Source organism: Phytophthora infestans, genomic scaffold, assembly GCF_000142945.1.
Source record: "Phytophthora infestans T30-4 supercont1.29 genomic scaffold, whole genome shotgun sequence".
NCBI lineage: Eukaryota > Oomycota > Peronosporomycetes > Peronosporales > Peronosporaceae > Phytophthora > Phytophthora infestans.
In genome coordinates this window covers 719,425-736,461 of record NW_003303730.1, presented here as the reverse complement: position 1 = coordinate 736,461, position 17,037 = coordinate 719,425, and the positions used below count along the sequence as shown (strand labels likewise).

Sequence of the window (17,037 nt, the reverse complement as noted above, 5' to 3'; positions counted from 1 at the left end):
CAGGTTGTAGAGTTATTACGTGACAGCTGGGCTCGTTGTCGTGTATGGCTAACCATTATACTGCATGTATGATGGTCACCATGTGTAGTACCGCTATCCGCGGGATAATCCCGTGGCTCCTGTGTAGTTACGCTTTGGAACTGTACTTAAGTGTATGTATTTGCTAAAAAAACTACATGTGTAGATTAGCCTTACTATACGTCGTCTACCATTCGCCTCCAAGAGGCCAAATAATCACTTTCCAATTTACCCGCTTCCTCTCAAGTGCTGCAAGTGCTCTATCGCTCTAATGCTAGCTCTTTCCAGGCTTCGCTGTACCCTCCTTCTTGTAACTCTCGCTTTCTTCACCAACGTGGTCACTAGCTCAGAGGCTATGGAGGTCAAGATACTGAGCGGAAACTCCGATCTGCTTGTTACATCTTCTGCTGATAATACCGGTAGTACCACGGCGAAGAGAGTGTTAAGTCAAGCCGTCAAAGCATCTCAGAAGAGCGCCAACTATCCCAGCAACGAATCGGGGTCTATTGCAGCGGAAGAACGAGGATGGTTTACCAAACTTTTCGGTAGAAAAAACCACCTCGAGAAAGCTTCGGAGTCAACCTTTACAACGCTTTTGGGCAACGCTGAAGCGAAACTGAAAGCGTTCGAGAGACTGGAAAGAAAATACGATGACGCAAGGAAGGCCTATATGGCTTTCGATGGCCTTAATTTGGATCCGCAAAGCTCCAAGTGGAAATTCTTCAAACAATTTGGTGATTGGTACGACAATAGACACTAGTCGTGGACTGAAAACATGGAGCCACCTCCTCCGTGCTCATTAGAGCTCTGTGGGATGATATTCAAGAATGTGAAAGAAGAACAGGAAGAAAATTTCGCTGTAGCATTTCATACATGCCGCTCTTGTTACCTCCCACCAGTTTTGCTGGTAGTTTTTAGTGCCCCATGGAAAGATGTCCTTGCATTTTTTTGTAATAGCACTACAGCTAAGAAAATAAATATTTGCGAAAACCCTAGCGCGCCATTTTAAATAACCACTACTGTATCTTCACCCGTAGGTTTTCGAATGCTAGCATGCGGTGCATTCAAGGAAACATGTCAAATCACAGTTTCAAACCCTAACATTCTTCAAATATTTATCCAGAATTGTTACCAGTCTGGCCCACTTTACATTTTTCTTTTGGACTAAAAACTAGTTTACATCCCAACCATTTCTTCCCATTCGCGAATCCCTACTAGTTTCATAAGAACTTTGGCCATCAAATATTGTTCTAATCTTTTCTACTCTTGTCGTTGAGCTTCGCGAATCGATTAACTTCTAGCTCCTGCTCGTTCTCGTTATCGTATACGCTACACTTACCACACCTTCGACTATCGCCAAGAAACTAAACAATCGAGCTCAGCCACACTGAATTGCATGGGTTCATTGGCCTTGCTTGTTGGAGTCACGTGCAGTGCAGCAAGGAGTGCAGGTGCAACTGACGGATACTAGGATCCTGTGCCTCCCGCTTGACCGCCTCCGCAGCGGCCAGCGCCCGTTCGGCCGCTCGCTCGCGCTCCTTGACAGTCGCACAGCTCTCACATTCCGCAGACGAAAAGCGGCCAGACGCGAGCACTTGCTCGTACTTGTCCTGTTCCAGATCTTTCACTTAGTGCAGTGCAACGGACGGATACGAGGAGTATAATACAACGGAGACGTCAAGGAAGGTCAGGAGAAGGTGTCCGTTCTTATGGGGCTGCGTCTGGAACACAAGCGTACTGTGGCCACTGGCCAGCCACTCCCAACTGATCGAGCGACTGGGACACAGCATGCGGGAGCTGGCAAACAGCAAGAGCCACAAGCAGCAGGCCTGGAAGGAGAAGGCTACGTTTGAGAAGATGTGCGTGGACGATCTATCGTGTCAGGCACAGCACCTGCTGTTTTGGAGACCTTGGTGGTCTTCAAGGACGTGGAGGAGCTGCAAGTGCGCAACCAGCAGCTGCCGGAATTGATCCGCGAGCTCTCGGAGATGAACGAGGCCAAGGTAGGCCCAGTGGGTGATGCTGAGTCGATGACCTCGTCGGCGCCTCTGATTATCACGGGCGACTCAGACGAAGAACGGAACCGAATTGGAGCCTCCAATGTGATCAAGAAGGGCTTGGCCATGGCTCGTAAGGAGATCCGAGAGCTGCGCATGGAGCGTGAACAGGAGCGCGACATGACCACTGCCATCGTGAAACAGCGTGACATGTACCCCATGTTGCTGGCGCAGTCGGACACTAAATGTTTGAACGACAGCGCTCCATCTAGAACGACTGGAGCTCAAGTGAATGCTGCACTGGTGGAGAGTGTAGCAGCTTGTTCTGCTCGGTGACGGCGTTCTTGGTCCCCAGTGCTTCGTCAAGCTGCAGCTGCGCCTCCTTCTCGGCAGAATGTACCTTGGCATGCTGCGCTTCAAGGTTGTTGCGGACCGGTTGGGGGCGCTGGGAGGCGCTGGACTTCACTCGCAACGCGACGCAGAGGAAACGATCTCTCAGGTGTCGGAAGCGGAGAAGACGTTGGCGGATTACAGGGCCAATTACATCGTGGTGGCTCTGAAAGACGAGATCCAAGGGCTCAACAGACAACTGAGCGGCATCAACGGCGTGGTCGGACAAGAGATCAGCCAGTTACGTATTTACTCCACCCGAAACGCTGAGACCGAGTTCCAACGCAGCGAATACCGCAAGAAACTAAAAAGTTTCCAGGCCAATCTACAGGAAAAGGTGGCGGACATTGAAGAGATCTTTGAAGGCGACGAGAAGCCAACAGACAGAGGTCGGGAATCCGATATGTCGACGATCTGATTGGCGAGCGCATGCGCTCGCTCGATACCAAGAGGAAGGAGCAGGCGTCAGCTGAGCAGCGTTTGATAGAGAACACAACGTCGTCTCAGCTCGCAGAGAAGGAGCTGAACGCCTTGCGTTTGAAGAAGAACCAGCTGGAGCGACAGCACGTGAGTGGGCTGAAGGAACTGCTATACAGAGTGATTCCTGGCCACGACTTGAAGAGTGCAGAGCTCGGAGTGAAGGAAGCGGAGCGCGCGTACGCTGACGCCAAAGACAAAGTCGTTCGTCGCAAGAATATGGTCCTGTTCCTCAATATTTACAAGAAGAAGGGGCTGAAAGACCACTGCTGTCCTGAGGATAATGTCACATGAGTCCCGAGGAAGAGCAGGCGTTCGAGAGCATCTTGAGCGATAAAACGGACGACGGAAAGGTGGCCGACAAGATCAAAAAGGCTGAAGACCTCGAGAAATCGTCACTGCAGACGCTGACCGAGCTCAAGGAGAAGATGCCAAGTTGGCTCGAGCTGGAGACTGCGATCCCTGAAAAAGTAAGCGAGTTGGAGGAGATTTACGCTGCTCAGAAGACTCTGGAGATCGATGTGCAAGACAAAAAAGCCGCGTTTGAGCTGGCACTCCCAGAGCGGCTTAATCCGACATGGAGACCCTGCGCAGATCTGCGGACGAGCTTGAGTATTCTGACGCGGAAATTACGAAAAAGGAGGCGAGTATGACAGGGTGTCGGGGAGAAAGTGGGCGGTCGTTGGCGGACGTGGAAGCGGAGAAAGATGCCATGCAGGCAAAAGTGCAGGAGCTGAACCACCAGCTCCAACGCAAGCAGAAAGAGCTCATCAACGAAATGCTGCAGCAATTGCAGAATGACGGAAGCGCTTGCTATCGATGCCGCGGCTGTTTCTCCAGTGCCAACAGCAGTCTCATACAACTACTGCTGCTAGTAATCGCTCCATACAAAATAATGGAGACTCCCATCTTTTTTCTTGCCTTTTCGTCACTTGTCTTGCTCGATAGCAAAGCTGGCCGGCAAGTCCGAGCTTGTATCTTTCCTGCCGCTTCAATCCAATAACAGTACTACGACTTTGACCGGCCAATGGCGGCCACTACCGTCACGAATCAGCAGCACAATACTGATGCAAAACAACAACTAACTTCGCCACTGCAACCGGCATACCCACTGCATCACGACGGTCGACTTCGACTTCATGGCCACTGGCGGTGGTGCGGCCGCTCTGCCTACGCCGTGGCAATCAATAGCAACAATCAGCGCTCAGCGCTCGACGCTCGACGCTCGCCATCGAAGAACGTAGCCGCCGTCTAGCAGATATCAACCGGCCACTAGCCACATCCATCAACATCACTACAGACCAGCGGAAACGACCGGAAAATGACCAACAAGTCGACAGCCACACCAGCGACCAGAAAACCCGCAGACTTTTCCACTCCAGACCAGCACACCATCAACGGGCCACCGCCCGGCCACACGACAGCTCCCACACGACAACTTGTCTTCCTTCGTACAACCAAGTGAGCGAGTACCGGCCCGTCCGACATACCGGCAGACCAACTGAAAGCCATGAAGTTCACCACACTCGCCGTCACCACGCTAGTCGCCGTCGCGTCCGCCGCGTTCGCCAACGACTACCAGCCGGCTCTCAGAGCTCTCGCCGTGCCCGAACCTGTCGCTCCTGTCGCTGCGGAGCACAACGTGCAGCAACCCGCCTCGCCCACTGCTTCTGTCGACGCTACCGGCAAGGAGGCCACGCATGCCGACAACAAAGACGGCGACGAGAAGAAGAAGAAGGAATGGGGCGGCGGCGGGTTCGGATGGGGAGGCCCGTGGGGAGGCTGCGGTAATTGGGGTCGCTGCGGCGGATGGGGTGGCTGGGGTGGCTTCGGCGGCTGGAAATGGTAGATAGAAGGTCACCACTACCGCGCTCACCTCTCACACAAAAGTATCGACCGGCCGGCCACTTGTGCCTGTCGACGGCAGCCGGAAGCGCTTGCTATCGATGCCGCGGCTGTCTATCCAGTGCCAACAGCAGTCTCATACAACTACCGCTGCTAGTAATCGCTCCATACAAAATAATTGAGACTCCCATCTTTTTTCTTGCCTTTTCGTCACTTGTCTTGCTCGATTGCAAAGCTGGCGGAAGGAGGAAAAGCTTCGACTTGAGACGCAGCGTAAGGAGTACGACGAGGCTGTCAAAGAGCAGAACAGGTTACGGGAGCAAGAGAATGCGTTGAAAGAAGCCTGTGCGAAGATGAAGAAGACGGAGCCCGAGGTGGGGCGCGTGGTTCGAGCGATATCTCCGCAACGCCAGACGAGACGAAAAGAGGCGAGCGAACAGCTACATGGCCAACGATCTGAGCTCCAACAACGCCAGGGAGACTTCCGCGTGTTCAGTGATAAATGCAAGCAAGGCCAGCATGGAGAGCTTGACAAACTGGAGCGCCAAGTCCAAGCGCTGAGTGATTCAATCGCCCAAACAAAGCAGCGAGAGGATACAGCAGTTCAGGCGTCGGCAGATCTGGTACCGCAGATGCAGAGTGCGCAGACGAATCTGAGTCCGAATGAGGTTGGAAAGCGCCAAATCCAAGACAATATCGACTACCGTGAGCTCCAAAAGCAGCTGGAGAAGATGCGCGCTGAGGTCGCAGATCTCCAGAATCATATCGGCAAGTTACCGTCGCTGGACGACGTGAACGATCGAGTTGAATCGGCGGATGCGGCGTTGAGCTCTGCGGAACACTCGGCCTCCGTGATGGTGGGAAAGAGACAACAGTTGCTGGAGGAACTTCGCGTGCAGAAGGCCAAGCTCCGTGTCCCGACTTTGAAGGACGTCGAAGAGAAGTACCGACACAAGTTGATCTAGTTCGAGACGACGCAGATGGCCGTGACCGACCTAGGTCGTTACTTCAAGGCGCTGGACGAGTCGTTGCTGCAGTATCACTCGAAGCAGGTGCAGGAGATCAACACGATGGCAGATCACGTACAAGGGGCAGGATATCGACACTATGGAGTTGGTAAGCGGACAGCAGGATGGCGCAGTGTCGAAAGCTGCTCGCTCATACAGCTACCGTGTCGTGATGAATAAGGCTGAAGCTACAATCGACGCTGCAGTGCGGAACAGAAAGTCCTCGCGGCTCTGGTGATCCGCTTGGCGCTAGCTGAGACCTTCTGCCTGAACTGTGGCATACTGGCGCTGGATGAGCCCACGACGAATCTCGACACGGAAAGCAAGCTCAGACTCGCGCAGGCGATCACAGAGTACGTTCGGCCACTCTATCCTGTTCGGTTAATTAACCTCTCCAGTGCAGCTCTCTTCCGTCTGCGTCTGAGTCGACGCTCTCAGCGATTCCAGCGCGCTCACTTTCTCCATCAGCTGGCGGCACTTGTCCTCCGCCGTGGAGTGATAGCGCCGGATGAACATCTGTAGCGCCTCCTTCTCCGCCAGTTGAGCCACAAGCGTGCTCTCGTCGTCTATGGTTCGTTCAGTAGACGGCTGGCCAACACTTTGGTGCTCTCGTTCGGCCTGTTGGCGCTTCAGAGCCTCGTTCTGGGCCTTCAACTGCGCTAACAAGCTGGCATTCTCCTCTTGAAGCGAGGTAATCTGCCTCTCGAGCTCTTTCTGCCGAGTCTCCGCAGCACGCGCGTCACTCTGAGCGTCTCGCAGCTGCTGCTCCACTTCTTCTAGCCGCATGGCCTTCTCGGACACCGAATCCATCGAGGAGCTGAACTTGGCGTACAGGATCTGGAGCTCTTGTTTGCGCTGGCTGCTCTTCTCCCTCTCCGTCTTCAACACTGTGATCATCTTGGCGTCTCTGGCTTTAAACGCCCGCTGCAGCTTCTCGATCTCCTCGCCCTCCTCCACTAGCTTCTTGTTCTGCTGCTTCAACGTCGCTTTCTCCGCTTCCACAGCCTCCATCTTGTTCTTCATCTGCGTCAACTCCTCCGTTCGTCTCTTCTTCTCGTCCTCTAGCGCTGCAACCTCCTGCTTTGACACGACTTGGTCCTCCTGAGCTTCTCTGAGCGACGACAGCTCCACCTCCTTCTCTCTCTCGACCGCCCGCTTCTGCGCCAACTGCGTCTCCAACTCGACTACTCGATCGGCCATCAGCTGCCTCTCCATGGCCTCAAACGCCTCCGTCTCTTGCCTCTCCCTGCTGCTCTTCGCTAGACACGAGGCAGTGTCCTCCTGGAGCCACGAGGCCCATTCCAACCGCGTCTGTGTATTCTCTGCATCACTCCGGAGTGTATCCATCTCCACACTCGTCACGAGGTCTCTGACCACGCTCTGTACCTGCTGCGTCGCCGCCTTCTCCGTCTTAGTCTCCAGCTTCCTGTTTAAAGCGATAAATCGCGTCTTCCAGCGCTCGCAGCTCTGCAAGAAGCTGTCGATCTCCTTAGTAGTCTGCTTGGAATAGCCTGCTGTAGAGTTTATCTCCTTAGACGCTCTAGGTCGTGCGCTGGCGTCTTGCAGCTTTTGCTCGAGCTCGAGACGCTGTGTGTCCATCTCCTGCTGCTTCTGGCGGTACAGTCGTGCCAAGTCGTCTTCCAAGTCCCGTAAGCTACGCTGCGTGTGGGCCAGTCGCTCGGAAAGCGCCGTTTTGCTCTTCTCGAGGGCGTCGCGGTCCGCCAGGAGCTGGCGGTTCTCATCGCGCAGCAGTTGCGTCGCGATACGGAGCGTGTCGTCGCACACTCCGTCGCGTGATGAAGAGGGGGACAGACGAGGCTTCTTCTGGTCGCTAGACAAGTCACTTGGCGGGGTGCGTGGCCGCTTGGGCGAGGGCGCATGGGGCGAGGGCGCATGGGGCGACTTGGAGTGCTTCATTTTGGCGCGCATAGAATAAATTTAAAAAAATGGAGAGATTTTTTGTCAGCTGGGCGCTATGAAATATGGATGAATATCATACATAATTTTATCATCATTTAAGTATAGGAAAATGGCAGCATGTGCGCCTTTTGACCAATGACATTCATCTATGTATCTAATCTACCAATAATATCCACTAGGGGTAGGTTTACAGGCTACCGACATTGTAATGTAGGCACGGAGGGCAGAATATGCAGCGGCTCAATACGAGCCACTAGTTCAGTCCACATCACTGGCATATTTGCGCTCTTACCGACAAAACACTAGAAACGAGTATGAGCCTTCAAGACCTCGCACCTGCCAACTCCCAGCGCGCTCGCCAAACAGCTATCAACGCATTTGGCCGGTTCATCGCTGCGGAAGGAGTCACCATGGACTTCGTCGCAGCCTCCCTCCTTGGAGACGAAAGCGGAGCGGTGTTTGTGAAGCTCATGGATCGCTTTGGTGTTCATCTAGCCTTTATGGAGGGACGAGGAGGGAAGCCGCTGGCTAGGAACTCTGTCATGAGCTATTACCGTCACGTGAAGAACTGGCTGCTCGACACCTACCCGAAGCACCGCACGGCCATCGAACAGAAGCTTCTCAAGATGGGCCAGACGCTCGAGCGCCACTGCCTTAAGAGAGTCGAAGGTGGAATGGTCAAGAAGGCACCTGCGTGTACGAAGGAGGACTTGCGTATTCTGATGGATAGACTCTACTATGACGCCGCCAGTTTCAAGGACTACCAAGACGTGGCCTTGCTTGCACTGATGTGGTATGCGTTTGGTCGTGCCTCCGACCTTGGGTTCGTGGTCAAGGGCAATCTTTCTGTTAGTGCCGATGGTGTGGTGTTCGTTAGGCTCATCCGGGAGAAAACAGCAGAAGAACAAGGGATTTCACTTTTCCCCGACAGGGACAGCTTCATAACGTGCCCTCTCCATGCTATCGCAATGGCACTGGTAATGCAAGATTCCCCGTGCGCCCAACTACTCGACCATCCTCATCTTGCGGCAGGGAGCGAGGAGAGTGTGGCAGCACCTGTCGACATCCCACTAGCTGAAGCCCTTGTGCTTTGCGACGACGACGACGTTCCAGCTGAACCTCCTCAAAAAACGCGAAAGGTACCTGTGGATAACATGAAGATCCATGCCTACGTGAATCGCGTTGTCAAGTCTGCATCGGCTGTTCAAACCAAAGCGAGCCCCACTGGGAATTTGACGTCTCATTCGTTTCGGCGTGGTGGAGCCCAACATGCCAACAGCGACCCACTACTCAGTGCACAATGGATTTTCGACAGAGGGTCGTGGAACATGACGGCAAAAAACAAAGCGTTCGCATACGTATTCAACACAACAAGTGAAGACCAGAAGGTAGCTCGAGTACCCAGCGGGTTGGACTCCAGCAAAAAGCCACCGGTACCCACACTTTCATGGTTTGACTTCGCGAGCCGAGAGCAAGCGCTGGAATTAGGAAATCTGTTATTTCAGACTAGCATCAACACCCAAGATCCAGCGAAAAACTCGACGGGCGTGTGGCTGAAGTCCTGGTGGCGTCGTTGATCCAACATTTCCCTGAAGTACTCGAGAGCTATCCGATGTGCCTGTACGCCACCAGAATGCGGGAATGCTTAATGGCGGATGGATTGTCCAGGGCTCAGATGCTAGCGTGGAGCTCGGAACTGCAAGGGAAGGTTACGCGGAAGGATCTCGTTGAGAGCGAGGTGGACGAAGAGAAGCTAACAAGAGAGGAGAAGCTTATCAACCATCAGAATCGCATTATTGGCGAGCTGATAGCGATGAACCGCTCATTAGCCGACCGAGTCAGCCTACTCGAGCGTGGTGTCAGTCAGGCGGTAGCGTCCTCATCTCCGTCGTCTAATGCAGCTCAGGTAGGTGCGGATAGCTCGGAGAGTCCTGCCAAGTCCAAGACATGTGGAAGCAAGGCGCTTCCTAAGGGACCTGCAGCTATTTGGTTTGAGTGGTATGCGAAGACCCCAAGACTGTGGGATGTGTGCGGAGATCGGCAGAGAAAGTCTGCCTACAAGCAAACCGTGAACTACATGAAGCTGTTCTTGCCAAACGGATTTCATCTGGACCCGTCCACATCGACGTACTGCGACCAAGTCCTTCGTGTTGGACAAGAAGCAGAGGCAAACTTGCTCAGCTTTTTTCAAGAGCAAGGCACTAAGCGCAAGAGTGGGTCTTCCGCCCTCAAGCAGCTGCGGAAGTACTACAATGAAGGCAAGCTGAACAAGCTGATAGAAGCATATCGGGCTCGTGTTGCGACGGAAGGGATCACTGATCCAGCTCTACGCGAAGCGCATGATCTTTTTTCACTCAAGTAGATTACTCAGGCTAATACCAGCTACACAAACGACTTAAAGAGACATACAAACAAACTCACATTTTCACGTGTTGTTTTATATTAAATTACCGTGAAGTTGCCCAAATTTAATTATTATTATTATAAATCAAACTGACAATGTGTTTTTAAATTTAAAACTTGAATTTTGGAGAAGGATTAAAGTAAAAGAAAATTTATTTTGATTGATTACTTGGCTCGATGGCATAAACACCATCAACCTCGGCAAAGAAATGTCGCAATCCCTCCTCAGTGCTTGCCTTGTAGACGAATTCATCGGAGTCGATGAAGTAGTGTTTGTCACGAACTAAAGCTCGCGCAATACAGTGCCACGTCCCTTTCTTCTGACCCATTGCTCTACCAATGATCATGAGATGCTTGTAGTTGGAGCGGGCCACCTTCTTAAACCACTGCTTCTTGCTACAATTGAAAGTCGCCATGTTGTTGAGGTACCTCAGTTGATATCCCTTGGCTCGAAGTGCTTCGTGCAGCGCCGCCGTAGAAAAGGCACCGTACTTGTCGTTACCGTGAGGTTCAAGGCCCTCACTTTCGCCTGATTTTTCGTTCAAACGACGCACAATTGGCGTCATTGTCTCAACCGACAACATATCGCGGTGTTGAAGAGCATTGTTGACCGAATATAATCCGCACAGCGAGTATCGAACCGAAGTTCCGCTCTGATTCTGACACATTGGACCACCTCTTGTCCGTCTCAAATTGTTGGATTGCATCTCCGTCCTGATTATCTAGCAAATCGCCGGATCCGGAGAGAAACGCGCACCGAAAGACTCCCAACTTCTACTTCACACTGACTTTCCCGCAAAACGGTCGCTAGCAGAACGCTGGCTAAAGGGAGTGCAAAAGTAGAAGTGAGTTGGGGGAGCGTTGGCGCAGGCAAACTTCCTGCTAGCCATTCATGCTAAAAGCGTAAGAAACCATGTAGTTATGCGACCTAGCCTAGATGTCTCTGTGTAGTAGCGTTACCATGTGAGAATTGCATTAGCTTCTAGCGTTTCAAGCATTAGCGTAATGCAGTTTACTGCAATTGATTTGCTCTACACATCATTGATTGCCCAGCAGCTGTGAAAGCAACCGACTGCCTTTTTTCTCAGGATTTGTTTTTCACCACTTGGTTCAATAGACAGTACTACATTGTGTATTATTAACTGTAAATAGTCCTTTTAGTAATACTGGGCGAGTACAGTATTCACGAGTGTGGTACTGTATTATCGTTTTTGCATGTGATTTGAAGCTAAAATACAGTCAGTGCCTGCCAGCTGGGATAATAGTTGCGAAAAGCAAACTATGAAAAAAAAGCATTATGTCAAAAAAAAATGGAAGTTGCATTGTTAAATAAATGCTGCCACTTGGATGCATGAAGTAGTAGCCTCCTAGCTCTCTCAAGAGACGAGAAGTTAGCATCATATTACCCAACGCTACATGGAGTAGGCTGTGAGGTGCAGCCTTTGCACAACATTAATTATGATATGCTGCATATATTATTTTATTTACTTTGTTCGCAGCGAACTTCGCTTGGCGTACAACCAGTGTTGCACTGCGCAAGTTTCCTACACCTTCCGTGTCAATCTATTCACTTAAATCAATCAGTTTTCTTACATTTTCGACCAATCATGTCTTGTCGGCACAGTCGGCCAGGTGTCAGCAATTTTATGGTATGGATGAATATACACGTCTTTCCGACAGACACAAAGGCAAGATTGTGAATATGTGATTAATATCCAATCATATACTACAATGTACCTTAATTCAGCCAATTAGGTCGCACAGGAGCAGGCTCTTCATTCCGACACTTTCTGACAAATATTTGTCGGAAGCTAGAGCTAACTATTTTGAAACCAATACTGAATTTAAGTCGTGTAAGATATATGTCAATATTTTTGTAGTTCCGACAATGCGGTATACCTCCTACTTTAGGTTAAAATTGAGCAGTGTTAAGGTACACTCAACCAGCCAAGTCCAGTTAACAAAAAGCAGAAAAGACAAGCAGCAACCAGCATGAGCCTCTCCGCACTTATCCCTACAAACACGCAAAAAGCGCGTACTACCGGAATAGGCGCGATCGAGCGTATGCTTAAAGTCGAGGATGTATCCATGGACGTTGTCCGAGCATGCATTTTCAGTGACAGCTCTGGAAAGAGCTTAGCGGCCGTGATGGATCGTTACGGCTACTATCTCGCCACATGCGAAGGTAAGAAAGGTAAGTTGGCGCCCAACACCGCCATTTCTTACTTTAGAAACGTGAAGCTTTGGTTTTTCGATGAGTATCCTCATCTTAGAGTACCAACCGAGCTAATTTTGCTTAAACAAGGGAAGACTCTCGAAAAACACTGCTTAAAACGTGATAATGGAGGATTTACTAACAAGGCGCCACCTTGTACAAAGGCGGATTTGCGCTCACTAATATGCTATGTGTACAAAACAGCATCCGTCGCCTCGGATTACGAAGATGCAGCGCTTGCGTGCCTTATGTGGCATTGCTCCGGCCGTTCATCAGATCTCGGCTACGTCACAAAGCAGCACATTACAATGTCAGCTGACAACGTATTCTACATTCGGATGCTACGAATAAAAACAGCTGAGGAGCAAGGCCTCACGCTCGTACCTGATCGGGCGGATTTGGTGACCTGCCCGCTGCACACGCTCGCAGTAGCCTTGGTGATGCAGGAGTCGCCTTGTGTGTCCCTGCTAAGCCAGTTTCCTTCTCTTGTGACACCGTCTGCACCATCACTTGATGCAGCAGCACCCCTTCTCGATGTACTACGAGTACCTTCGGTCAATGCTGCCACCTCTTCGCAGCTTCCTGCAGCAGGGATGACTGACCCGGCGGCTGCCACTCTGCGAAGCGTCCCGAGCTCCGCTGCAGCCAACCCTTCAGCGACCAACCAAGCTCGCGGTGACGACGGGGTTCAAGCGTATGTGAACCGGTTCCTGAAGCGGGTGTCGGAGCCGGCAGGAGCCTCAGCCAACTTGACCTCGCACTCCTTCAGGCGGGGCGGGGCGCAGCATGCAAACGGAGACGAGCGGCTGGCTGCACAGTGGATCTTTGATCGTGGGTCATAAGACATGACGCGCACCAACCGCTTAGGAAACTACGTATTCAACACGCCACGCGAGGACCGTAAAGTAGCACGGGTCTTGAGCGGGTGGGCTGCGGACGAGGCACCGATGATTCTTGATGTTGCCATTCTCGACCATGGGGCTCAGGAGCGCATGACCCGGTTGCAGGAGTTGCTGTTCGCTTCCTGTGTAGGGCTGAAGAACAACAAGCTAAACGTGAGTCGCAAGGTAATTGGGGTCCTTACCGCCTACCTAATTAGGCATTTCCCGGAAGTGAAGACTCTCGAACCCAGGAGCTTGTTCGTTGTTCGAGTGGAAGAATGCTTGGAAGCAGCTGACATCTCCCACACCGACTTGCTGGCGTGGTCGGTCGCGCTGAGCCATGTCGCCTCCAAACCTGCTCAACAAAGGAAGGACACTGAAAAGAACGGCTGCAATCGAACGGAGTGTCATCACGCTGCTGTCATTAATGAGCTTATCGAAAGCAATAGGCTGTTGTCTGCACGCCTGCTGGTGCTAGAGGCTGCCATCCTTAAGCGACCTGCGCACGAAGAGCCAGCCCAAGCTACAGAACAGGAGCAAGTTTCGTCAGCTCAAACACCTGCAGCGAAACGCAGAAAGAAAGCGACTACCAACCTGTCATCGATCTGGTTCGAGTGGTACACACGGCAGCCTCGCGTCTGGAGCTCTAACGACCGACAAAAGAAGTCAGATTACCGCTTGATCGTCGCGTACATGAAGCTTTTCCTGGAGGGCGGGTTCCAGCTTCACGAGAGATCGGAGGACTTCAAGGATCGCGCTCTCGAGGTCGGCCAACGTGCAGAATCGGCGGTCCTCGGCTTCCTGAGTGGACAAGGGATCCGAGCAAAGGGCAGCGGTAGCGTACTGCGTGAGATGCGCAAACTTCATCGCTTAGGAGCCCTCGACGGCCGTATACACGACGTACCGTACACACCTCACCTCAAACAAAATTGCTGATCCTGCGCCTTCATCAACTAAAGACATACTTCAATTCGTAGGACATGTGTAAGACAAGTGAGTAGATGTTAATGAATTGCAACTCTTCGCAAATATCATAAGCCGACAGCAGGATATTGGACCCCCCACTCGTTACCATCCGAGCGCTGCACCAGCAGTGCCGGCGATATTCGTGTGCGCAATGGCATACTGTGCTCTGGACTGGTCCTTTGCTACGGGAGATCTGCTGGGGTGGCTCTGGAAAAAGAAGACTGAGACCACAAGGCCCCTGTCGGTAATTTGTGGCGCTGCATGATTGGCTAAGTAAAAAACCTAGGCAAGGTTTAATAGGTGACGTTGCTTTATTGGCTGAGCAAAAAACCTAAATGAGGTTAATCCAAATGACTGGCCTACGACAATGATGTCACTATTTTTGGCTTAAGTGTCATTATTTTAAAATATCCTCTAATAGTGGCCCCTCACCCTGGCTTCGGGTCTCATTCATGAATTTGCTGGCTGTTGAGCACAGTGCTGTGAAGCCTATAATGCCCCTAAACAAAAAAATGAGTTTTCTCGGCCTACAGGCCTCTTTAGAGCATTTTCTTGCGCCTTCGAACTCCCTTTCCAAAGCTGACTGGGATGGTCGTACTTATAAAAGCGACCGTACTTAGTGTAAGCAAACATAATCTGAGTACACCGTCATGATCTGATTGGCGGATCCGAGCTGTCGGAAACATGTCGGAAAGGGGTAGGGTGTCGGAACGGTTGCGATATGGTAGACATGACAGAAGTTAGAGAAAAACAAAAAGCGGAAACTTTTCAGCAAAAAAGTAAAAAAAAGAATTTATTAGGCGGAGGCAACCTATAAATAAAAGGTTTCTTTGTCTTGAGCTAGAATCCACTTAACCTCGATTGAAAGAAGAAAATTGTATGAGAGACTCATGGCAAAAAATGGAAAATTGCCACAATTCGGCATTTCTAACTAAACTTGTGCAAAACCCCGTACTTTCTCAGAATCGTGCAGGTTAAATATCCTGCACGATTATAAAATTATGGTCCGGCAAGGATTTACGTTTAGTTTTTGTTTTACTTACAGTTAACTACCGGTGGGTTAACTCTTTTAAAAGCACGACTTGTGGAGGTCTGTGAAAACCTTTTAGAACTCGAGCACCAGAAGCCAGTCGTCGTCGATGCTGCCGCCCGAAGGAGGAGTGAAGTCAATGTGCGTGGCGTTGCCTCTCTCCAGAACACTAATCGCAGCATCCGCATAGTACTGGCCGTCACGAGGGGAGAACCACCGAGCAGTGCCGAAACGAGCACCAGATCCGTTGTCCAGCTGCAGCGCGAACGAGTCTCCGTGACCCGTGTACACGTAGTAGCGGTCCCGGTTCTTCGTAGCCAGCACGGAGATGTAGCGCGTGCCCTCGTAGGTGTTGACCGACTTGCCCGTGTGGCTGCTGGGACTGGCCAGAACCTCACGAGCAGGCTCCAGCGTTTCAAGAACAGCAATGGTCAAGTTCTGCAGGGGTTTGGTGACGTACTGGGCCTAGGTAGCGCCCTCAAAGTAAATGTCTTGGCGCCACGAACCCGACGCGTTCTGGTTTATCTGCGCCGGATACCAATCGTTGTCCCGAAGCAGGGCCGAGCGAGGCTCGTACATCTGCCACACACTGTTGGCACCGTACGTAAACCCACAGGCACCGCCGTACACACCATGGTACAGACCCGTTCGAATTTGAGAGGAATTCCAGATCTGACGCTCCAAGTTGAAGCTGTCGTGAGCTCCTTCGTAGTGGTTTTCCAGGTCAATCACAGGCCCAGTGGAGCGGTCTCTCATGTTGGCAATCAGGTCGTAGTTCTTGGTCGAATCCCAGCCAATAGTAGGCGTGAACTTAGAGGTCGGGTCTGGTGTAGCATGACCGGATTGCACAGCATCAATAGACATGCGGTCTTGTTCGTTAGGCAACACGTTGTGTCCATAGGCCTCCGGGGTGACTTCAGGCTTCACGATCCAGCCAGCCGCTGGGTGGTAGATCACGACCGACTCGTAGCCTTGCGCACGCTCGGCTTCCTTTAGACCACGGTTCATGCTCGCCCATACGGCTGAGGTGTCTTCGATCGGGGCCAGGAGAGAGGGTAAGTCCTGGTCCGGGTCTTCTGCGTACGCAGCCTGGACCTCCGATATGTTCCAGGACCACATGACGTTAGAGTCTCCGCCCAGAAGTTTCGGTAGACCAGGGTAACGTTCTCCAATGTACTTGCCCCAGTCGTACGCGTTCGATTCGTTGAAAATAGGGGTGGTACTGTGCCAGCCTCCGTTTACATACATGCCCCACGTAGGCACCAAGGCCATGAGAATGCCGTAGCTTGCAGCTAAGTCGACAGTCCAGTCCACCAATTCGAAGTACGCATCGTTCGGCTGAGTTGGGTCAGAGTTGCTAAACGGGAGGTCGCCGTAGAAGTTCGAGCGCGTGGTACCATTCAGTTCGGATACCAGAACGGTCTGGACGACGTTGTAGCCTTGTTCGGCTCGAGTTTTTAGGTAAAATCCAATGGACGTCTTGTTGAGACGATGCACAAGTTTCCACGCGGTGTCCGCTTGCCAGAAGAAGGGTTCTTCGGAGACGGTGCGTGTGAGATAGCGTCCGTATCGCGGTACGGTGATGGCGAGGTTGTGCCACGATGGCTCTGCTGAGGTGATGCCGGCTACACCAGCCAAAGAGAGCAGACCGGCAATTGCAGCTTCGGTCTTCATCGCAGTTGTGAGAATTAGACAATGTAGCAAGGGGAGAGGACTTTTCGCCGCTGATTGAAAAATAAGGCGATTGTCGGAGGCTGCACACACATATCGCTCAAAGCACGTGAATTCACGGTAGTACTTCAAGTACATGTACATGTAATGCACGGCACTGTACTACTTTTTGAAGTAGTACCACGCCGTTGGGTAAATTTTGTTCCCGCTTCAAGTT

General features: G+C 51.7%; 4 protein-coding genes across 4 annotated transcripts; 2 read left to right on the top strand and 2 right to left on the bottom strand.

The window, feature by feature from the left end:
• Nucleotides 1-289: 289 nt before the first annotated feature.
• On the top strand, nucleotides 290-778 carry PITG_13529 (secreted RxLR effector peptide protein, putative; the record flags this gene model as incomplete). Its single annotated transcript, XM_002899694.1, has 1 exon — nucleotides 290-778. One exon carries the CDS (start codon nucleotides 290-292, stop codon nucleotides 776-778), a length of 489 nt encoding a protein of 162 aa, XP_002899740.1.
• A 3,614-nt stretch (nucleotides 779-4,392) lies between these two features.
• PITG_13528 (uncharacterized protein) lies at nucleotides 4,393-5,692 on the top strand (the record flags this gene model as incomplete). The annotated part of the gene is made up of 2 exons (XM_002899693.1): nucleotides 4,393-4,727; nucleotides 4,963-5,692. 2 exons carry the CDS (start codon nucleotides 4,393-4,395, stop codon nucleotides 5,690-5,692), a joined length of 1,065 nt encoding a protein of 354 aa, XP_002899739.1.
• A 423-nt stretch (nucleotides 5,693-6,115) lies between these two features.
• Nucleotides 6,116-7,663, bottom strand: PITG_13527 (uncharacterized protein; the record flags this gene model as incomplete). The annotated part of the gene is made up of 1 exon (XM_002899692.1): nucleotides 6,116-7,663. One exon carries the CDS (start codon nucleotides 7,661-7,663, stop codon nucleotides 6,116-6,118), a length of 1,548 nt encoding a protein of 515 aa, XP_002899738.1.
• Nucleotides 7,664-15,224: 7,561 nt separating this feature from the next.
• On the bottom strand, nucleotides 15,225-16,823 carry PITG_13523 (uncharacterized protein; the record flags this gene model as incomplete). Its single annotated transcript, XM_002899691.1, has 2 exons — nucleotides 15,225-15,531; nucleotides 15,727-16,823. 2 exons carry the CDS (start codon nucleotides 16,821-16,823, stop codon nucleotides 15,225-15,227), a joined length of 1,404 nt encoding a protein of 467 aa, XP_002899737.1.
• Nucleotides 16,824-17,037: the final 214 nt, after the last annotated feature.